The sequence below is a fragment of the Lithobates pipiens genome, unplaced genomic scaffold (genome assembly GCF_037356315.1).
Source record: "Lithobates pipiens isolate NorthernLeopardFrog02 unplaced genomic scaffold, aLitPip1_a1.2 Scaffold_13, whole genome shotgun sequence".
In the NCBI taxonomy this organism is placed as follows: domain Eukaryota; kingdom Metazoa; phylum Chordata; class Amphibia; order Anura; family Ranidae; genus Lithobates; species Lithobates pipiens.
The window spans coordinates 537778139-537801959 of record NW_027507718.1 but is presented as its reverse complement, the minus strand read 5'-3'; the positions used below and the strand labels follow the sequence as shown (position 1 = coordinate 537801959).

General features: G+C 48.2%; 1 protein-coding gene across 1 annotated transcript in view; it reads left to right on the top strand.

Annotated features, from left to right (window-relative positions):
- Positions 1-23821, top strand: part of LOC143975743 (coagulation factor XI-like) — a 65403-nt gene that overhangs the window by 11342 nt on the left and 30240 nt on the right. The window contains exons 2-7 of the mRNA XM_077478245.1: positions 2898-2998; positions 5516-5684; positions 11813-11919; positions 12957-13116; positions 14778-14872; positions 15886-16027. Of these exons, the coding sequence (XP_077334371.1) occupies positions 5614-5684; positions 11813-11919; positions 12957-13116; positions 14778-14872; positions 15886-16027 (575 nt within the window). The 5' untranslated portion in view covers positions 2898-2998; positions 5516-5613. The remainder of the gene's footprint in view (positions 1-2897; positions 2999-5515; positions 5685-11812; positions 11920-12956; positions 13117-14777; positions 14873-15885; positions 16028-23821) is intronic.

Genomic DNA, 23821 nt, shown 5'->3' with positions numbered 1-23821 from the left:
GGTGTAGAGTTCTATAGGGATCTGATATTAGGTGTAGGGTTCTATAGGTATCTGATATTAGGTGTAGAGTTCTATAGGTATCTGATATTAGGTGTAGGGTTCTATATGGATCTGATATTAGGTGTAGAGTTCTATAGGTATCATATATTAGGTGTAGCGTTCTGTAGGTATCTGATATTAAGTGTAGAGTTCTATATGGATCTGATATTAGGTGTAGAGTTCTATAGGTATCATATATTAGGTGTAGAGTTCTGTAGGTATCTGATATTAGGTGTAGAGTTCTATATTGATCTGATATTAGGTGTAGAGTTCTATATTGATCTGATATTAGGTGTAGAGTTCTATAGGTATCTGATATTAGGTGTAGAGTTCTATAGGTATCTGATATTAGGTGTAGAGTTCTATAGGGATCTGATATTAGGTGTAGGGTTCTGTAGGTATCTGATATTAGGTGTAGAGTTCTATAGGGATCTGATATTAGGTGTAGGGTTCTATAGGTATCTGATATTAGGTGTAGGGTTCTATAGGTATCTGATATTAGGTGTAGAGTTCTATAGGTATCTGATATTAGGTGTAGGGTTCTATAGGTATCTGATATTAGGTGTAGAGTTCTATAGGTATCTGATATTAGGTGTAGGGTTCTATATGGATCTGATATTAGGTGTAGAGTTCTATAGGTATCTGATATTAGGTGTAGCGTTCTGTAGGTATCTGATATTAAGTGTAGAGTTCTATATGGATCTGATATTAGGTGTAGAGTTCTATAGGTATCATATATTAGGTGTAGAGTTCTGTAGGTATCTGATATTAGGTGTAGAGTTCTATATTGATCTGATATTAGGTGTAGAGTTCTATATTGATCTGATATTAGGTGTAGAGTTCTATAGGTATCTGATATTAGGTGTAGAGTTCTATAGGTATCTGATATTAGGTGTAGAGTTCTATAGGGATCTGATATTAGGTGTAGGGTTCTGTAGGTATCTGATATTAGGTGTAGAGTTCTATAGGGATCTGATATTAGGTGTAGGGTTCTATAGGTATCTGATATTAGGTGTAGGGTTCTATAGGTATCTGATATTAGGTGTAGAGTTCTATAGGTATCTGATATTAGGTGTAGGGTTCTATATGGATCTGATATTAGGTGTAGAGTTCTATATGGATCTGATATTAGGTGTAGAGTTCTATAGGGATCTGATATTAGGTGTAGGGTTCTATATGGATCTGATATTAGGTGTAGAGTTCTATAGGTATCTGATATTAGGTGTAGAGTTCTATAGGTATCTGATATTAGGTGTAGAGTTCTATAGGGATCTGATATTAGGTGTAGGGTTCTGTAGGTATCTGATATTAGGTGTAGAGTTCTATAGGGATCTGATATTAGGTGTAGGGTTCTGTAGGTATCTGATATTAGGTGTAGAGTTCTATAGGGATCTGATATTAGGTGTAGGGTTCTATAGGTATCTGATATTAGGTGTATAGTTCTATAGGTATCTGATATTAGGTGTAGGGTTCTATATGGATCTGATATTAGGTGTAGAGTTCTATAGGTATCTGATATTAGGTGTAGAGTTCTATAGGGATCTGATATTAGGTGTAGGGTTCTGTAGGTATCTGATATTAGGTGTAGAGTTCTATAGGTATCTGATATTAGGTGTAGGGTTCTGTAGGTATCTGATATTAGGTGTAGAGTTCTATAGGGATCTGATATTAGGTGTAGGGTTCTGTAGGTATCTGATATTAGGTGTAGAGTTCTATAGGGATCTGATATTAGGTGTAGGGTTCTATAGGTATCTGATATTAGGTGTAGGGTTCTATAGGTATCTGATATTAGGTGTAGAGTTCTATAGGTATCTGATATTAGGTGTAGGGTTCTATATGGATCTGATATTAGGTGTAGAGTTCTATAGGTATCTGATATTAGGTGTATAGTTCTATAGGTATCTGATATTAGGTGTAGGGTTCTATATGGATCTGATATTAGGTGTAGAGTTCTATAGGTATCTGATATTAGGTGTAGAGTTCTATAGGTATCTGATATTAGGTGTAGAGTTCTATAGGGATCTGATATTAGGTGTAGGGTTCTGTAGGTATCTGATATTAGGTGTAGAGTTCTATAGGGATCTGATATTAGGTGTAGGGTTCTGTAGGTATCTGATATTAGGTGTAGAGTTCTATAGGGATCTGATATTAGGTGTAGGGTTCTATAGGTATCTGATATTAGGTGTATAGTTCTATAGGTATCTGATATTAGGTGTATAGTTCTATAGGTATCTGATATTAGGTGTAGGGTTCTATATGGATCTGATATTAGGTGTAGAGTTCTATAGGTATCTGATATTAGGTGTAGAGTTCTATAGGGATCTGATATTAGGTGTAGGGTTCTGTAGGTATCTGATATTAGGTGTAGAGTTCTATAGGTATCTGATATTAGGTGTAGGGTTCTGTAGGTATCTGATATTAGGTGTAGAGTTCTATAGGGATCTGATATTAGGTGTAGGGTTCTGTAGGTATCTGATATTAGGTGTAGAGTTCTATAGGGATCTGATATTAGGTGTAGGGTTCTGTAGGTATCTGATATTAGGTATAGAGTTCTATACTGATCTGATATTAGGTGTAGGGTTCTATAGGTATCTGATATTAGGTGTAGAGTTCATTAGGTATCTGATATTAGGTGTAGAGTTCTATAGGGATCTGATATTAGGTGTAGGGTTCTGTAGGTATCTGATATTAGGTGTAGAGTTCTATAGGTATCTGATATTAGGTGTAGAATTCTATAGGTATCTGATATTAGGTGTAGAGTTCTATAGGTATCAGATATTAGGTGTAGAATTCTATAGGTATCTGATATTAGGTGTAGGGTTCTATAGGTATCTGACATGGCATTCATTTCCTGATAGGTGTGTCTGTTATCTGCAACGTACGGAGTCGGGGCTCCCAGAGAATGTCTCATCCATCCATAATGCCTTCTCTGGCTTCGGAAAGCAAGCGACAGAACCAGGTAATGAGAAATGTCCAGGAGACACCCCAAGCAGACTGAGAGGGGCAATGGTGGGGGGTGGGGAGGGTGACGTAGAACGAGGGGCTCTTTGAATGGAGATCAAAAAGATAAAATGAAAATGTACATAGAGAAGACATATTAGAACATTCCGTAAAGTTCCGTACAGATGAGGATATAATGGAAGGTATGAGAAGTCGTGTTCTCCTGGAGTCATCTCCATAAAGTCAGTCAGTGGTCAGAGACATTGGAATAGAACCACGGGCCCCACATGCCGTACACCGGTCACAAACCTGACCACGTGAAATGAAGCACACAACGAGAACATGAATGAGAAGAGTCCTCATAGAAATCACTCCTAACCCAACCAATATACCGTAATACCGGCCAATTAAAGTTATATGTAAATCTCTGCTATCTTGTGATTGGCTCTGTCCTTCCTCCTCCCAAGACTCCATACTGGTCATATGAAGGAGATAATAGGTAGGCTGGGAGGTGGGCACTATGTTGTGATTGGCTCTGTCCTTCCTCCCCCCAAGACTCCATACTGGTCACATGAAGGAGATAATAGGTAGGCTGGGAGGTGGGCACTATGTTGTGATTGGCTCTGTCCTTCCTCCTCCCAAGACTCCATACTGGTCACATGAAGGAGATAATAGGTAGGCTGGGAGGTGGGCACTATGTTGTGATTGGCTCTGTCCTTCCTCCCCCCAAGACTCCATACTGGTCACATGAAGGAGATAATAGGTAGGCTGGGAGGTGGGCACTATGTTGTGATTGGCTCTGTCCTTCCTCCTCCCAAGACTCCATACTGGTCACATGAAGGAGATAATAGGTAGGCTGGGAGGTGGGCACTATGTTGTGATTGGCTCTGTCCTTCCTCCCCCCAAGACTCCATACTGGTCACATGAAGGAGATAATAGGTAGGCTGGGGAGGTGGGCACTATGTTGTGATTGGCTCTGTCCTTCCTCCTCCCAAGACTCCATACTGGTCACATGAAGGAGATAATAGGTAGGCTGGGAGGTGGGCCCTATGTTGTGATTGGCTCTGTCCTTCATCCCCCCAAGACTCCATACTGGTCACATGAAGGAGATAATAGGTAGGCTGGGGAGGTGGGCACTATGTTGTGATTGGCTCTGTCCTTCCTCCTCCCAAGACTCCATATTGGTCACATGAAGGAGATAATAGGTAGGCTGGGAGGTGGGCACTATGTTGTGATTGGCTCTGTCCTTCCTCCCCCCAAGACTCCATACTGGTCACATGAAGGAGATAATAGGTAGGCTGGGGAGGTGGGCACTATGTTGTGATTGGCTCTGTCCTTCCTCCCCCCAAGACTCCATACTGGTCACATGAAGGAGATAATAGGTAGGCTGGGAGGTGGGCACTATGTTGTGATTGGCTCTGTCCTTCCTCCCCCCAAGACTCCATACTGGTCACATGAAGGAGATAATAGGTAGGCTGGGAGGTGGGCACTATGTTGTGATTGGCTCTGTCCTTCCTCCCCCCAAGACTCCATACTGGTCACATGAAGGAGATAATAGGTAGGCTGGGGAGGTGGGCACTATGTTGTGATTGGCTCTGTCCTTCCTCCTCCCAAGACTCCATACTGGTCACATGAAGGAGATAATAGGTAGGCTGGGAGGTGGGCACTATGTTGTGATTGGCTCTGTCCTTCCTCCCCCCAAGACTCCATACTGGTCACATGAAGGAGATAATAGGTAGGCTGGGGTGGTGGGCACTATGTTGTGATTGGCTCCATCCTTCCTCCTCCCAAGACTCCATACTGGTCACATGAAGGAGATAATAGGTAGGCTGGGAGGTGGGCACCATGTTGTGATTGGCTCTGTCCTTACTCCTCCCAAGACTCCACACTGGTTACATGAAGGAGATAATAGGTAGGCTGGGAGATGGGCACCATGTTGTGATTGGCTCTGTCCTTACTCCTCCCAAGACTCCACACTGGTCCCATGAAGGAGATAATAGGTAGGCTGGGAGGTGGGCACCATGTTGTGATTGGCTCTGTCCTTACTCCTCCCAAGACTCCACACTGGTCACGTGAAGCAGATAATAGGTAGGCTGGGAGGTGGGCACTATGTTGTGATTGGCTCCACTCTTCCTCCTCCCAAGACTCCATACTGGTCACATGAAGGAGATAATAGGTAGGCTGGGAGGTGGGCACTATGTTGTGATTGGCTCTGTCCTTCCTCCTCCCAAGACTCCATACTGGTCACATGAAGGAGATAATAGGTTGACTGAAGAGGTGGGAGGCAGCAGAGCAAGATTTACATATGACTTCAGCTGCCCATATCTTTGAATGGACTGGCGGAGATAAAGATATGAAGGTAAGGTTTGCTTGAGTATCTTATTTTCATTGGCTTCATTAGAATTGCCCATGTTTGTGGCAGGTTAGGTCGGCATTAGGGGTGTACTCTGTAAAAAGAGTGTGCTTATGTAACCCATAAATAGGGGGCACTCTAACAGACTGTGGCAGTGTTGTATATTGACTTCTTATTTTTTAGGATTCCTCGGCTGTGCCGACCTCCTGTCTCAGGATGTGGAGTATGAGGGCATCACTGTGTTGGACACGGAGGTGGAGAATGTGGCGCAATGTCAGCAGATGTGTACCAGCGACGCTCTGTGCCAGTTCTTCACGGTCCTCCCTGGAGATTCCACCATGGCCCATGGCATGTAAGTCACCTACCAGCTATTTGAGAGTCCAGTGTCACCCATGTCCTGTGAGGGCATACACTATCCCTGGTGTCACCCATGTCCTGTGAGGGCACATACACTATCCCTGGTGTCACCCATGTCCTGTGAGGGCATACACTATCCCTGGTGTCACCCATGTCCTGTGAGGGCACATACACTATCCCTGGTGTCACCCATGTCCTGTGAGGGCACATACACTATCCCTGGTGTCACCCATGTCCTGTGAGGGCATACACTGTCCCTGGTGTCACCCATCTTCTGTGAGGGCATACACTGTCCCTGGTGTCACCCATCTTCTGTGAGGGCATACATTGTCCCTGGTGTCACCCATGTCCTGTGAGGGCATACACTATCCCTGGTGTCACCCATGTCCTGTGAGGGCATACACTGTCCCTGGTGTCACCCATGTCCTGTGAGGGCACATACACTATCCCTGGTGTCACCCATGTCCTGTGAGGGCATACACTGTCCCTGGTGTCACCCATCTTCTGTGAGGGCATACGCTGTCCCTGGTGTCACCCATCTTCTGTGAGGGCATACACTGTCCCTGGTGTCACCCATCTTCTGTGAGGGCATACACTATCCCTGGTGTCACCCATCTTCTGTGAGGGCATACACTGTCCCTGGTGTCACCCATCTTCTGTGAGGGCATACGCTGTCCCTGGTGTCACCCATCTTCTGTGCGGGCATACACTGTCCCTGGTGTCACCCATCTTCTGTGAGGGCATACACTATCCCTGGTGTCACCCATCTTCTGTGAGGGCATACACTGTCCCTGGTGTCACCCCTGTCCTGTGAGGGCATACACTGTCCCTGGTGTCACCCATCTTCTGTGAGGGCATACGCTATGCCTGGTGTCACCCCTGTCCTGTGCGGGCATACACTGTCCCTGGTGTCACCCATCTTCTGTGAGGGCATACGCTGTCCCTGGTGTCACCCATCTTCTGTGAGGGCATACACTGTCCCTGGTGTCACCCATCTTCTGTGAGGGCATACACTATCCCTGGTGTCACCCATCTTCTGTGAGGGCATACACTGTCCCTGGTGTCACCCATCTTCTGTGAGGGCATACGCTGTCCCTGGTGTCACCCATCTTCTGTGCGGGCATACACTGTCCCTGGTGTCACCCATCTTCTGTGAGGGCATACGCTATCCCTGGTGTCACCCATCTTCTGTGAGGGCATACGCTATCCCTGGTGTCACCCCTGTCCTGTGAGGGCATACGCTGTCCCTGGTGTTACCCCTGTCCTGTGAGGGCACATACACTGTCCCTGGTGTCACCCCTGTTCTGTGAGGGCATACATTGTCCCTGGTGTCATCCATGTCCTGTGAGGGCATACACTATCCCTGGTGTCACCCATGTCCTGTGAGGGCATACACTATCCCTGGTGTCACCCATGTCCTGTGAGGGCATACGCTGTCCCTGGTGTTACCCCTGTCCTGTGAGGGCATACGCTGTCCCAGGTGTCACCCATCTTCTGTGAGGGCATACATTGTACCTGGTGTCACCCATCTTCTGTGAGGGCATACACTATCCCTGGTGTCACCCATGTCCTGTGAGGGCATACAGTGTCCCCGGTGTCACCCATGTCCTGTGAGGGCATACAGTGTCCCTGGTGTTACCCCTGTCCTGTGAGGGCATACACTATCCCTGGTGTCACCCATGTCCTGTGAGGGCATACGCTGTCCCTGGTGTCACCCATCTTCTGTGAGGGCATACACTATCCCTGGTGTCACCCATGTCCTGTGAGGGCATACACTATCCCTGGTGTCACCCATGTCCTGTGAGGGCATACATTGTCCCTGGTGTCTTCCCTGTCCTGTGAGGGCATACAGTGTCCCCGGTGTCACCCATGTCCTGTGAGGGCATACAGTGTCCCCGGTGTCACCCACCATATCCTGTGTGGCCATACACTGTCCATACCAGCCTGCCATAAAGGTGCCACACATTGGGCTAATGAAAGCATTGGTGTGTATGACAGAGGTGACTGTAGATGGCATTGCATGTGTAGAGTGGAATGTGAGGTGTATGATATCATGTGAGGATATAGATGACATCCTGGTATATGTGGGTGTAGATGACATGGTGTGTGTGGGGTCGAATGCTAGGTGCATGTTGGAAGTTCTATATATTACTCTTGGAGTTCCCGCCAGTTACAGACCACATATACGTCTAATGAGGAGGTCTGTGGGACACAATACGATCGCCAGAGATGGTTTGGGGTGACCAAAGACCATTGTCCTTAGTGTAGACTTCTCACTGTAACATCACAGGCTGGTCTCATCATTCCCTTTTACCAGTGCTCTCCAAACTGTGGCCCTTTGCTTGCTTGTATCTGGCCCTTTGGGCACTATTTCATTCACTGACACCAACAAAGGTTCACAGTTCCTCCCAATGACACCAACAATGGATCCTAATGACACCAATGATAGGGCACGATTCCTACCAATGGCACCAGTGATGGCACACTATTCCTCCTAGTGTCACCAATGATGGGGTACAATTTGTTCCAATTTCACCAACAATGGGGTCCAATGACACCAATGATGAGGCAAAATTCCTCCCAATGGCACCAACAATGGGGCTCAATGACACCAATGTTGGGACTCTGTTCCCCCCAATGACACCAACAATGGATCCTAATGAGACCAATAATGGGTCACAATTCCTACCAATGACACCACTGATGGCACACCATTTCTCCTAGTGACACCAATGATGAGGCACAATTCCTCCCAATGACACCAACATTGGGGTCCAATGACACCAATGATGAGGCACAATTCCTCCTAATGACACCAGCAATGGGGTCCAATGACACCAATGATGAGGCACAATTCTTACCAATGACACCAGCAATGGGGTCCAATGACACCAATGATGAGGCACAATTCCTCCTAATGACACCAGCAATGGGGTCCAATGACACCAATGATGAGGCACAATTCTTACCAATGACACCAACATTGGGGTCCAATGACACCAATGTTGGGACTCTGTTCCCCCTAATGACACCAATAATGGATCCTAATGAGACCAATAATGGGTCACAATTCCTATCAATGACACCACTGATGGCACACCATTTCTCCCAGTGACAGCAATGATGAGACACAATTCCTCCTAATGACACCAACATTGGGGCTCAATGACACCAATGATGGGGCACAATTCCTCCCAATGACACCAACATTGGGGCTCAATGACACCAATGATGGGGCACAATTCCTCCCAATGGCACCAACATTGGGGCTCAATGACACCAATGATGGGGCACAATTCCTCCTAATGACACCAAAGATGGGACATTGTGTACTTCATTTGAAGCTGGGACATTTTCTACTCCCGATGACCTCAGTCCGGTCCCCGTAAAGTCGGAAAGGACAGTGAACTGGCCCTTTGCAGAGAAAATGTGAAGACCCTTGCTTTATATAATACAATATAATACACAATAATTGCCTCGTTGGGAGGTCTGTTGGGTACGATAAGATTGGTCTTTGGCCACCACAAACCATCTCCTACCATCAGATGATTAATCGTATTGTACCCCACAGACCTCCCTACGGGGCACTTAGCGTTTATTGTATAAAGGAAGGCTGAGACCAGCCTGAGTTACAGAGAAGTCTACACTGAGGACACAAGGAAAGGATTCCAGACGGGGGCTGCACTTCCAAAAATCCTTTTATTGAGGCTTCATATGACAAGTGGTGGACAGATGGAGCTCTCTATTATTTTGTGTATGTTGCTGTAACTATACAATGATTGTGACTGATGTGTCGGGTTTGCTCCGAGTCCAGTTGGTGGATCAGATGTTCTCCGGCGGTGGATTTGGACCGAACTCTTTACATCAGATTTGAGTGTAAGTTCCGTGTATTCTATCCGGTATTCTTTGTAACACCCGCTGAGTACTCACTTTAATTGGTTAATTACCCTAATGATGACACATTAGAGCGGTATATAGGTGATTGTGGTGACTAGTTCCAGTAGGTAATGACTAAGTGTGACGATTTGTGTGAAACGCGTCTACCTCTTTGTCCCCTGCTCCATCTGTCCACCACTTGTCATATGAAGCTTCAATAAATGGATTTTTGGAAGTGCAATCATTTCCTTGTCGCCCCGGCATGTGAGATGGGATCGCACCTGGCTAGCGTGTGTGGAGATTAACCAGAGACTCCCTCACCTGGAGCGATTTTTCTTGTTTCATTGAAGATCCTACACCAGTGATGGCGAACCTCGGCACCCCAGATGTTTGGGAACTACATTTCCCATGATGCTCTGGCACCCTTCAGTGTAGCTGAGCATCATGGGAAATGTAGTTCCAAAACATCTGGAGTGCCGAGGTTCTCCATCACTGTCCTACACTGAGGACAATGGATCTTTGGCCACCAAAACCATCTCCTTCTTTTTTTTTTTTCTATTGAAAAAGCCTATGGCGTGTAAAACACACCCAAAAACTTCCAACCGGTGCCAAAAAAAGTGCCCACACATCAAGAGTGACACACAAAAACGTGCAACGGGTGTCTGATGTCCTCCACAAGGAAGGACCTTACCCTGATCCCCCGGGGCGTTAGGCTCCAGATGGGGACTGAGGTACCGAATACATGGCCCATCTGGCCGAAACTAGACGACCGCCTTTCTCCGGAAGGTCTGCCGAAACAGACCTACCCAGGTACTAGGGTAGGGGCTCCCCCGAAGAGAAGGCGGCACAGTGGTGTAGTGGTTAGCACTCTCGCCTAGCAGTAAGAAGGGTCGCTGGTTCAAATCCCAACCACGACTCTACCTGCTTGGAGTTTGCATGTTCTCCCTGTGCCTGCGTGGGTTTCCTCCGGGTACTCCGGTTTCCCCCCACACTCCAAAGACATGCAGGTAGGTTAATTGGCTTCTGTCCAAAATTGGCCCTAGTATATGAATGGGGACCTTGGATTGTGGGCTCCTTGAGGGTAGGGACCAATGTGAGTGTGTAATGTACAGGGATAGGGACAATTGTAGACACTCAGGTTGAACTGGATGGACTGGTGTCTTTATTCAACCTTACTAACTATGAAACTATGAAACCAAGCCAGAAGGCCTATGTCCACCCTCTGGATCTTTGGCCACCAAAACCATCTCCTTTTTTTTTCTATTGAAAAAGCCTATGGCGTGTAAAACACACCCAAAAACTTCCACCCGGTGCCAAAAAAAGTGCCCACACATCAAGAGTGACACACAAAAACGTGCAACGGGTGTCTGATGTCCTCCACTAGGAAGGACCTTACCCTGATCCCCCGGGGCGTTAGGCTCCAGACGGGGACTGAGGTACCAAATACATGGCCCGAAAACATCCAGCCGAAAACCAGACGACCGCCTTTCTCCGGAAGGTCTGCCGAAACAGACCCACCCAGGTACTAGGGTAGGGGCTCCCCCGAAGGGAGACCCCCCCAAAGAGAAGGTGAACCAAGCCAGAAGGCCTATGTCCACCCTCCCACAAGACATTCAGGGTTGGCCCGAGGACCGACACCCTACTCATCACACGTGCAGTGACAACACAAAACGTGACACACAACACACAAATAAAATAAATAAGTAATGTGGGGAAGGGATAGTGAAGAAGGAGAGTGGAAAGGTGGCCATTGTGAAATACAATGACCAGGCCCTCCATCTCCTACCATAAGAAGATGATTTAGTGTAGACTTCTCTCTGTAGTAACACAGGCTGGTCTCATCATTCCTTTATACCAGGGATCTGCAATCAGCGGACCTCCAACTGTTGCAAAACTACAAGTCCCATCATGCCTTTGCCTCTGGGTGCCATGCTTGTGGCTGTCAGAGTCTTGCTGTGCCTCATGGGACTTGTAGTTCTGCAACAGCTGGAGGTCCGCTAATTGCATATCCCTGCTTTATACAATATGTGCCTGGTAGGGAGGTCTGTGGGGTACAATAGGATTGGTCATCTGATGATAGGAGACTGTTTGTGGTGGCCAAAGACCACTGTTCGCAGTGTGGAGACTTCTCTCGACATTCCTGTAAATGGGCCATACCATTGCCATGCAGCTCCAGTGCTCCACCGGCCCGATATATATATATTGCTGTGCGATGTCAGACACCGGCTCTCAATTTTCTATTTTCAGGAGCATTTGCCGCTTGAAGAACGCCGCCGCCAATATTCCCACCGCAGTGACTCCTCTGAAGGACGTCGTCTCCGGATTCGCTCTGCAGTATAACACCGTGCAGAAAAGTAGGTGCCCCCCCCCCCATATCCCAGAGGACCACTCTAAGCCCTTGTACACACGGTCAGAGATTCTGACGGAATGTGTCCGATCGGAGCGTTTTGTCGGATAATCCGACTGTGTGTGGTCTCCATCGGACTGTTTCCGTCTGAATATCCGACGGACCAACTTTTCCAACTTGCCGGTAAAATTTTGCGACAAAATTGCTCCGATCGGACATACTCCGATCATGTGTAGCCTACTCCGACGGGCAAAGTGCCACGCATGCTCAGATCAAATTCCTAGACAAAAGCTATTGGCTACTAGCCTGAACGTAGTCCCGTCGTAACAAAATAACGTCATCACGTTATGTACAATCGGATTTTCCGACAACTTTGTCCAACCGTGTGTATGCAACAGTTTCGGACAAGATCCGTCGGACAAAATCCAACGGATTTGGTTGTCAGAATGTCCGACCCGTGTGTACAAGGGCTAAAACACACCTAGAGCCTGTATGAACATAAACTTATTTTATACCCACCTGTGCCTGTTAAAGCCAATCTACAATGAGAACCTGTCTTTGCTTCTCCGTCTTCCTTCAGCTGCCAGTCCTAAGCTTTGCGGCATGGGCTACCAGTCAGGGGATGGGATGTGTTTCCAGGCAGGACCACCCATTAGCCAGCTCTGCATGTCTCATTTCCAAGTCTCGGGGGAACCTTAATAAACAAATCCATTAGGGTGAACTGGGAAAATGCCTCCTACATTGGTGGTCAGTGGGAAGAACACAACCCTAATAGTGGGGGCCAGAATGCCACCCATAGATTACATTGGTGCAGGTATATATATATATATATATACAGGTAGGGTGGGCTATCTCCTGGCTCTGTAGATCTGCGATCTCCTTTCCAAACTCACAAGCCATCCGAAAGGTTTCAATCAGACTTCACTCAGGGTTTAACCATGACTCCTATGGAGGGGGAGGGGTGGCTGTCTCACCAAGTACTGTATCTGAATGATGAATTTGAAGATCTCTGGCATTGACCGATGGCTCTGTTATCCCCTCCAGACATACAGAACTGCACCTTTCTCCTCTATCCCAATCTGGCGTTTTCCGGTGTGGTCCTCAAACAGATATCCGTGGTGGACGGCGAGAGTTGTCGCTCCTCCTGCACCAAGAACCCGGAATGCTCGTACTTCTCCTTCTCCTGGGATGAGACAGAAAACAGGTGAACCTTCCATTTCCGTCTAGGTAGCAACCCTCTAAAACCTTTTCAGGTTTCGGGGGAATCCTTGCTAAAAACCAATAGGTTGGGGTTCACTGGGCAATATGTTTCTTACAATGGCGGTCAGTTGGTAGGATACAACTCTTAATGGTAGCCATAAAGATGATTGGAGCCATACTGCTGGCTCTGCCAAGTGGAGTCACCCCCCAAAACTATGCAGACCCCAATAGATGGAAGGGCAATCTGCCATAGCTGAACCCTAAGTAACAGAACTATGCAGACCCCAATAGATGGAAGGGCAATCTGCCATAGCTGAACCCTAAGTAACAGAACTATGCAGACCCCAATAGATGGAAGGGCAATCTGCCATAGCTGAACCCTAAGCAACAGAACTATGCAGACCCCAATAGATGGAAGGTCAATCTGCCATAGCTGAACCCTAAGTAACAGAACTATGCAGACCCCAATAGATGGAAGGGCAATCTGCCATAGCTGAACCCTAAACAACAGAACTTTGCAGACCCCAATAGATGGAAGGTCAATCTGCCATAGCTGAACCCTAAGCAACAGAACTATGCAGACCCCAATAGATGGAAGGGCAATCTGCCATAGCTGAACCCTAAGCAACAGAACTATGCAGACCCCAATAGATGGAAGGTCAATCTGCCATAGCTGAACCCCAAGCGACAGAACTTTGCAGACCCCAATAGATGGAAGGTCAATCTGCCATAGCTGAACCCTAAGCAACAGAACTATGCAGACCCCAATAGATGGAAGGGCAATCTGCCATAGCTGAACCCTAAGCAACAGAACTATGCAGACCCCAATAGATGGAAGGGCAATCTGCCATAGCTGAACCCTAAGCAACAGAACTATGCAGACCCCAATAGATGGAAGGGCAATCTGCCATAGCTGAACCCTAAGCAACAGAACTATCCAGACCCCAATAGATGGAAGGGCAATCTGCCATAGCTGAACCCTAAACAACAGAACTATCCAGACCCCAATAGATGGAAGGTCAATCTGCCATAGCTGAACCCTAAGTAACAGAACTATGCAGACCCCAATAGATGGAAGGTCAATCTGCCATAGCTGAACCCTAAGCAACAGAACTATGCAGACCCCAATAGATGGAAGGTCAATCTGCCATAGCTGAACCCTAAACAACAGAACTATGCAGACCCCAATAGATGGAAGGTCAATCTGCCATAGCTGAACCCTAAGTAACAGAACTATGCAGACCCCAATAGATGGAAGGTCAATCTGCCATAGCTGAACCCTAAGCAACAGAACTATCCAGACCCCAATAGATGGAAGGTCAATCTGCCATAGCTGAATCCTAAGCAACAGAACTATCCAGACCCCAATAGATGGAAGGGCAATCTGCCATAGCTGAACCCTAAGCAACAGAACTATGCAGACCCCAATAGATGGAAGGTCAATCTGCCATAGAACAAGAAACTCTGAGCAACCTCTGACTTCTCCCTGGTTAGGAATGGCCGCTTGGGAATACTACAAGAACACAGACAGCTTTATATTGAACTTCATCAGTGTTCTCACCAAGCCAAGGAGGTCAGAGGAGGAACGCAGAGCTTCTGTCACCCATCACCTGAGAAATGTTCATCTGTCACATTTCATGTCCATCCATTTCTTCCTCTCCACAGCTTCATCTGCACCCTGCAGGCGGTCTCCTCCGGGATCCCCATTGACGTATCTTCAGCACCAAACGTTACATCGGGCTTCAGTCTGGACATAGGAGGTATGAGAGACCCCCCCCCCCCCCCCCCGAACTGCAGATCATTTTGGGGACATTACACCCGGGGACGTGTAGACAGGGACTCCCTGAAAACCAGAGGAATTCCAATAGTGGGTGTATTTCTGCCTCCGGCAACCCATCCTGACCACCGATGACCAACACAAACTATCTAGCCCATCAGCAGGAGTGGTCCATAAACATGTGGTGACCAGGGCAGGCAGAGCTAAGTACAGGTAGAGGGAAGGGCAAGTTGTACTACAGAAGGGGTACAATACAGGAGCCGGGCACAGCAGGCAGACCTTAGACAGGCTTGTAATATGGATACAGAACACAGGAAAAAAACAGGAGAATCCAGAAGACACCTGCTTATATGGGGTAGAAACTACAACCCGAGAGCATAAAGGACCACTAACAGCCCCCAGAAGGTCATCAGGGAAGGTCTGCATGCAAATACAGCCTGCCTATGAACACCCACCCCCCGACACCCACCCACCAGGGCATATTGGCATTTATATAACTCCTCCCAAGACCCAGCCCATTGCTTCCATCAGAGAGGAGTACTGAGGCGGGGGGGGTGCTGTGATGTTTTTAGGAAGCAATGTTAAGCACCCTGCCGGTGCCCTCTCACCAGCCATGATCTGCCTACATTGCATAAAGAAGTACAGGAACCCAGTGATGACACCAGAACCTAAAATAAAACCTTTCTGCTTTTATTGAATGCCTTTTTAAAAAATGTTATCGGCATGTTGATGAGAAAGGAGGTGGGCAGTGGACCGAGGAAGGCAAACTATAAGCAGATTAAACATCAGCTTTAACTACAGGCCCACCAATCACTTTGTATTGTGCTGCCCTCCATGACTGTGCAGTCCTATAGAATAGAAAGGTGTGTATGGTGTTGTTTGTTTACCTGGACACCTATGGAATTGACACCAGGGGGCTGTTTTGTAGGGCACCTAATCTCTTAGACCCCAGGCTTCAGCCTCGGCACTTATCCATATTCTTGGTGTCTTCTTTAGGTTCCTTGGACTGCTCATCTCTCCTCCTCCCAAATACCACATTTTCCGGGTCGCTTATTGGATACATGATGGCACCAGATGCATACCAGTGCCAGCGCCTGTGTACCCAGAATCCTCCTTGTCAATTCTTCACTCAACACAGGTGAGGCCAGCAGAGGTTCTGCCCACATGTGCCGCTCCTGGGAGGGGTGTAGACCAATGTGAGGATAGGGAAGATGCTGGGTGTGGACCAATGTGAGGATAGGAAAGATGCTGGGTGTGGACCAATGTGAGGATAGGGAGGATGCTGGGTGTGGACCAATGTGAGGCTAGGGAGGATGCTGGGTGTGGACCAATGTGAGGATAGGGAAGATGCTGGGTGTGGACCAATGTCAGGATAGGGAAGATGCTGAGTGTGGACCAATGTGAGGATAGGGAAGATGCTGGGTGTGGACCAATGCGAGGATAGGGAAGATGCTGGGTGTGGACCAATATGAGGATAGGGAAGATGCTGGGTGTAGACCAATGTCAGGATAGGGAAGATGCTGGGTGTAGACCAATGTGAGGATAGGGAAGATGCTGGGTGTGGACCAATGTGAGGATAGGGAAGATGCTGGGTGTGGACCAATGTGAGGATAGGGAAGATGCTGGGTGTGGACCAATGTCAGGATAGGGAAGATGCTGAGTGTGGACCAATGTGAGGATAGGGAAGATGCTGGGTGTGGACCAATGCGAGGATAGGGAAGATGCTGGGTGTGGACCAATATGAGGATAGGGAAGATGCTGGGTGTAGACCAATGTCAGGATAGGGAAGATGCTGGGTGTAGACCAATGTGAGGATAGGGAAGATGCTGGGTGTGGACCAATGTGAGGATAGGGAAGATGCTGGGTGTGGACCAATGTGAGGATAGGGAAGATGCTGGGTGTGGACCAATGTGAGGATAGGGAAGATGCTGGGTGTGGACCAATGTGAGGATAGGGAAGATGCTGGGTGTGGACCAATGTGAGGATAGGGAAGATGCTGGGTGTGGACCAATGTGAGGATAGGGAAGATGCTGGGTGTGGACCAATGCGAGGATAGGGAAGATGCTGGGTGTGGACCAATGTGAGGATAGGGAAGATGCTGGGTGTGGACCAATGTGAGGATAGGGAAGATGCTGGGTGTAGACCAATGTCAGGATAGGGAAGATGCTGGGTGTGGACCAATGTGAGGATAGGGAAGATGCTGGGTGTGGACCAATGCGAGGATAGGGAAGATGCTGGGTGTGGACCAATGTGAGGATAGGGAAGATGCTGGGTGTAGACCAATGTGAGGATAGGGAGGATGCTGGGTGTGGACCAATGTCAGGATAGGGAAGATGCTTGGTGTGGACCAATGTGAGGATAGGGGGGGCATTGGGTGTGGACCAATGTGAGGATAGGGAAAATGCTGGGTGTGGACCAATGTGAGGATAGGGAGGATATTGGGTGTAGACCAATGTGAGGATAGAGAAGATGCTGGGTGTAGACCAATGTCAGGATAGGGAAGATGCTGGGTGTAGACCAATGTCAGGATAGGGAAGATGCTGGGTGTGGACCAATGTGAGGATAGAGAAGATGCTTGGTGTAGACCAATGTCAGGTTAGGGAAGATTCTGGGTGTGGACCAATGTGAGGATAGGGAAGATGCTGGGTGTAGACCAATGTCAGGATAGGGAAGATGCTGGGTGTAGACCAATGTGAGGATAGGGAAGATGCTGGGTGTGGACCAATGTGAGGATAGGGAAGATGCTGGGTGTGGACCAATGTGAGGATAGGGAAGATGCTGGGTGTGGACCAATGTGAGGATAGGGAAGATGCTGGGTGTGGACCAATGTCAGGATAGGGAAGATGCTGGGTGTGGACCAATGTGAGGATAGGGAAGATGCTGGGTGTGGACCAATGCGAGGATAGGGAAGATGCTGGGTGTGGACCAATGTGAGGATAGGGAAGATGCTGGGTGTGGACCAATGTGAGGATAGGGAAGATGCTGGGTGTAGACCAATGTCAGGATAGGGAAGATGCTGGGTGTGGACCAATGTGAGGATAGGGAAGATGCTGGGTGTGGACCAATGCGAGGATAGGGAAGATGCTGGGTGTGGACCAATGTGAGGATAGGGAAGATGCTGGGTGTAGACCAATGTGAGGATAGGGAGGATGCTGGGTGTGGACCAATGTCAGGATAGGGAAGATGCTTGGTGTGGACCAATGTGAGGATAGGGGGGGCATTGGGTGTGGACCAATGTGAGGATAGGGAAAATGCTGGGTGTGGACCAATGTGAGGATAGGGAGGATATTGGGTGTAGACCAATGTGAGGATAGAGAAGATGCTGGGTGTAGACCAATGTCAGGATAGGGAAGATGCTGGGTGTAGACCAATGTCAGGATAGGGAAGATGCTGGGTGTGGACCAATGTGAGGATAGAGAAGATGCTTGGTGTAGACCAATGTCAGGATAGGGAAGATGCTGGGTGTAGACCAATGTCAGGATAGGGAAGATGCTTGGTGTAGACCAATGTCAGGATAGGGAAGATGCTGGGTGTAGACCAATGTGAGGATAGGGAAGATGCTGGGTGTAGACCAATGTGAGGATAGGGAAGATGCTGGGTGTGGACCAATGTGAGGATAGGGAAGATGCTGGGTGTAGACCAATATGAGGATAGGGAAGATGCTGGGTGTAGATCAATGTGAGGATAGGGAAGATGCTGGGTGTAGACCAATGTCAGGATAGGGAAGATGCTGGGTGTAGATCAATGTGAGGATAGGGAAGATGCTGGGTGTAGACCAATGTGAGGATAGGGAGGATATTGGGTGTAGACCAATGTGAGGATAGGGAAGATGCTGGGTGTAGATCAATGTCAGGATAGGGAAGATGCTGGGTGTAGACCAATGTCAGGATAGGGAAGATGCTGGGTGTAGACCAATGTGAGGATAGGGAAGATGCTGGGTGTAGATCAATGTGAGGATAGGGAAGATGCTGGGTGTGGACCAATGTCAGGATAGGGAAGATGCTGGGTGTAGACCAATGTGAGGATAGGGAAGATGCTGGGTGTGGACCAATGTGAGGATAGGGAGGATATTGGGTGTAGACCAATGTGAGGATAGGGGGGATATTGGGTGTGGACCAATGTGAGGATAGGGAAGATGCTGGGTGTAGATCAATGTCAGGATAGGGAAGATGCTGGGTGTAGACCAATGTCAGGATAGGGAAGATGCTGGGTGTAGATCAATGTGAGGATAGGGAAGATGCTGGGTGTGGACCAATGTCAGGATAGGGAAGATGCTGGGTGTAGACCAATGTGAGGATAGGGAAGATGCTGGGTGTGGACCAATGTGAGGATAGGGAGGATATTGGGTGTAGACCAATGTGAGGATAGGGGGGATATTGGGTGTGGACCAATGTGAGGATAGGGAAGATGCTGGGTGTAGATCAATGTGAGGATAGGGAAGATGCTGGGTGTGGACCAATGTCAGGATAGGGAAGATGCTGGGTGTAGACCAATGTGAGGATAGGGAAGATGCTGGGTGTGGACCAATGTGAGGATAGGGAAGATGCTGGGTGTAGACCAATATGAGGATAGGGAAGATGCTGGGTGTGGACCAATGTCAGGATAGGGAAGATGCTGGGTGTGGACCAATGTCAGGATAGGGAAGATGCTGGGTGTAGACCAATGTGAGGATAGGGAAGATGCTGGGTGTAGATCAATGTGAGGATAGGGAAGATGCTGGGTGTGGACCAATGTCAGGATAGGGAAGATGCTGGGTGTAGACCAATGTGAGGATAGGGAAGATGCTGGGGGTGGACCAATATGAGGATAAGGAAGATGCTGGGTGTGGACCAATGTGAGGATAGGGAAGATGCTTGGTGTGGACCAATGTCAGGATAGGGAAGATGCTGGGTGTGGACCAATGTGAGGATAGGGAAGATGCTGGGTGTAGACCAATGTGAGGATAGGGAAGATGCTTGGTGTGGATCAATGTGAGGATAGGGAAGATGCTGGGTGTAGACCAATGTGAGGATAGGGAAGATGCTGGGTGTAGACCAATGTGAGGATAGGGAAGATGCTTGGTGTGGACCAATGTGAGGATAGGGAAGATGCTGGGTGTGGACCAATGTGAGGATAGGGAAGATGCTGGGTGTAGACCAATGTCAGGATAGGGAAGATGCTTGGTGTGGACCAATGTGAGGATAGGGATGATGCTGGGTGTAGACCAATGTGAGGATAGGGAAGATGCTGGGTGTAGACCAATGTGAGGATAGGGAAGATGCTGGGTGTGGACCAATGTGAGGATAGGGAAGATGCTGGGTGTAGACCAATATGAGGATAGGGAAGATGCTGGGTGTGGACCAATGTGAGGATAGGGAAGATGCTGGGTGTGGACCAATGTGAGGATAGGGAAGATGCTGGGTGTAGACCAATGTGAGGATAGGGAAGATGCTGGGTGTAGACCAATATGAGGATAAGGAAGATGCTGGGTGTGGACCAATGTGAGGATAGGGAAGATGCTTGGTATAGACTAATATGAGGATAGGGAAGATGCTGGGTGTAGATCAATGTCAGGATAGGGAAGATGCTGGGTGTAGACCAATGTGAGGATAGGGAAGATGCTTGGTGTGGACCAATGTGAGGATAGGGAAGATGCTGGGTGTAGATCAATGTGAGGATAGGGAAGATGCTGGGTGTAGACCAATGTGAGGATAGGGAAGATGCTTGGTGTGGATCAATGTGAGGATAGGGAAGATGCTGGGTGTAGACCAATGTGAGGATAGGGAAGATGCTGGGTGTAGACCAATGTGAGGATAGGGAAGATGCTTGGTGTGGATCAATGTGAGGATAGGGAAGATGCTGGGTGTAGACCAATGTGAGGATAGGGAAGATGCTTGGTGTGGATCAATGTGAGGATAGGGAAGATGCTGGGTGTAGACCAATGTGAGGATAGGGAAGATGCTGGGTGTAGACCAATGTGAGGATAGGGAAGATGCTGGGTGTGGATCAATGTGAGGATAGGGAAGATGCTGGGTGTAGACCAATGTGAGGATAGGGAAGATGCTGGGTGTAGACCAATGTGAGGATAGGGAAGATGCTTGGTGTGGACCAATGTGAGGATAGGGAAGATGCTGGGTGTAGACCAATATGAGGATAGGGAAGATGCTGGGTGTGGACCAATGTGAGGATAGGGAAGATGCTGGGTGTGGACCAATGTGAGGATAGGGAAGATGCTGGGTGTAGATCAATGTGAGGATAGGGAAGATGCTGGGTGTAGAACAATGTGAGGATAGGGAAGATGCTGGGTGTAGACCAATGTGAGGATAGGGAAGATGCTGGGTGTAGATCAATGTGAGGATAGGGAAGATGCTGGGTGTGGACCAATGTCAGGATAGGGAAGATGCTGGGTGTAGACCAATGTGAGGATAGGGAAGATGCTGGGTGTGGACCAATGTGAGGATAGGGAAGATGCTTGGTGTGGATCAATGTGAGGATAGGGAAGATGCTGGGTGTAGACCAATGTGAGGATAGGGAAGATGCTGGGTGTGGACCAATGTGAGGATAGGGAAGATGCTTGGTGTAGATCAATGTGAGGATAGGGAAGATGCTGGGTGTGGACCAATGTGAGGATAGGGAAGATGCTTGGTGTGGATCAATGTGAGGATAGGGAAGATGCTGGGTGTAGACCAATGTGAGGATAGGGAAGATGCTGGGTGTGGACCAATGTGAGGATAGGGAAGATGCTTGGTGTAGATCAATGTGAGGATAGGGAAGATGCTGGGTGTGGACCAATGTGAGGATAGGGAAGATGCTTGGTGTGGACCAATGTGAGGATAGGGAAGATGCTGGGTGTAGATCAATGTGAGGATAGGGAAGATGCTGGGTGTAGACCAATGTGAGGATAGGGAAGATGCTTGGTGTGGATCAATGTGAGGATAGGGAAGATGCTGGGTGTAGACCAATGTGAGGATAGGGAAGATGCTGGGTGTAGACCAATGTGAGGATAGGGAAGATGCTTGGTGTGGATCAATGTGAGGATAGGGAAGATGCTGGGTGTAGACCAATGTGAGGATAGGGAAGATGCTTGGTGTGGATCAATGTGAGGATAGGGAAGATGCTGGGTGTAGACCAATGTGAGGATAGGGAAGATGCTGGGTGTAGACCAATGTGAGGATAGGGAAGATGCTGGGTGTGGATCAATGTGAGGATAGGGAAGATGCTGGGTGTAGACCAATGTGAGGATAGGGAAGATGCTGGGTGTAGACCAATGTGAGGATAGGGAAGATGCTTGGTGTGGACCAATGTGAGGATAGGGAAGATGCTGGGTGTAGACCAATATGAGGATAGGGAAGATGCTGGGTGTGGACCAATGTGAGGATAGGGAAGATGCTGGGTGTGGACCAATGTGAGGATAGGGAAGATGCTGGGTGTAGATCAATGTGAGGATAGGGAAGATGCTGGGTGTAGAACAATGTGAGGATAGGGAAGATGCTGGGTGTAGACCAATGTGAGGATAGGGAAGATGCTGGGTGTAGATCAATGTGAGGATAGGGAAGATGCTGGGTGTGGACCAATGTCAGGATAGGGAAGATGCTGGGTGTAGACCAATGTGAGGATAGGGAAGATGCTTGGTGTGGATCAATGTGAGGATAGGGAAGATGCTGGGTGTAGACCAATGTGAGGATAGGGAAGATGCTGGGTGTGGACCAATGTGAGGATAGGGAAGATGCTGGGTGTAGACCAATGTGAGGATAGGGAAGATGCTTGGTGTGGACCAATGTGAGGATAGGGAAGATGCTGGGTGTAGACCAATATGAGGATAGGGAAGATGCTGGGTGTGGACCAATGTGAGGATAGGGAAGATGCTGGGTGTAGAACAATGTGAGGATAGGGAAGATGCTGGGTGTAGACCAATATGAGGATAGGGAAGATGCTGGGTGTGGACCAATGTGAGGATAGGGAAGATGCTGGGTGTGGACCAATGTGAGGATAGGGAAGATGCTGGGTGTAGATCAATGTGAGGATAGGGAAGATGCTGGGTGTAGAACAATGTGAGGATAGGGAAGATGCTGGGTGTAGACCAATGTGAGGATAGGGAAGATGCTGGGTGTAGATCAATGTGAGGATAGGGAAGATGCTGGGTGTGGACCAATGTCAGGATAGGGAAGATGCTGGGTGTAGACCAATGTGAGGATAGGGAAGATGCTGGGTGTAGATCAATGTGAGGATAGGGAAGATGCTGGGTGTAGATCAATGTGAGGATAGGGAAGATGCTGGGTGTGGACCAATGTGAGGATAGGGAAGATGCTGGGTGTAGACCAATGTGAGGATAGGGAAGATGCTTGGTGTGGATCAATGTGAGGATAGGGAAGATGCTTGGTGTGGACCAATGTGAGGATAGGGAAGATGCTGGGTGTAGACCAATGTGAGGATAGGGAAGATGCTTGGTGTGGATCAATGTGAGGATAGGGAAGATGCTGGGTGTAGACCAATGTGAGGATAGGGAAGATGCTGGGTGTAGACCAATGTGAGGATAGGGAAGATGCTTGGTGTGGACCAATGTGAGGACAGGGAAGATGCTGGGTGTAGACCAATGTGAGGATAGGGAAGATGCTTGGTGTGGATCAATGTGAGGATAGGGAAGATGCTGGGTGTAGACCAATGTGAGGATAGGGAAGATGCTGGGTGTAGACCAATGTGAGGATAGGGAAGATGCTGGGTGTAGACCAATATGAGGATAGGGAAGATGCTGGGTGTGGACCAATGTGAGGATAGGGAAGATGCTGGGTGTGGACCAATGTGAGGATAGGGAAGATGCTGGGTGTAGATCAATGTGAGGATAGGGAAGATGCTGGGTGTAGACCAATGTGAGGATAGGGAAGATGCTGGGTGTGGACCAATGTCAGGATAGGGAAGATGCTGGGTGTAGACCAATGTGAGGATAGGGAAGATG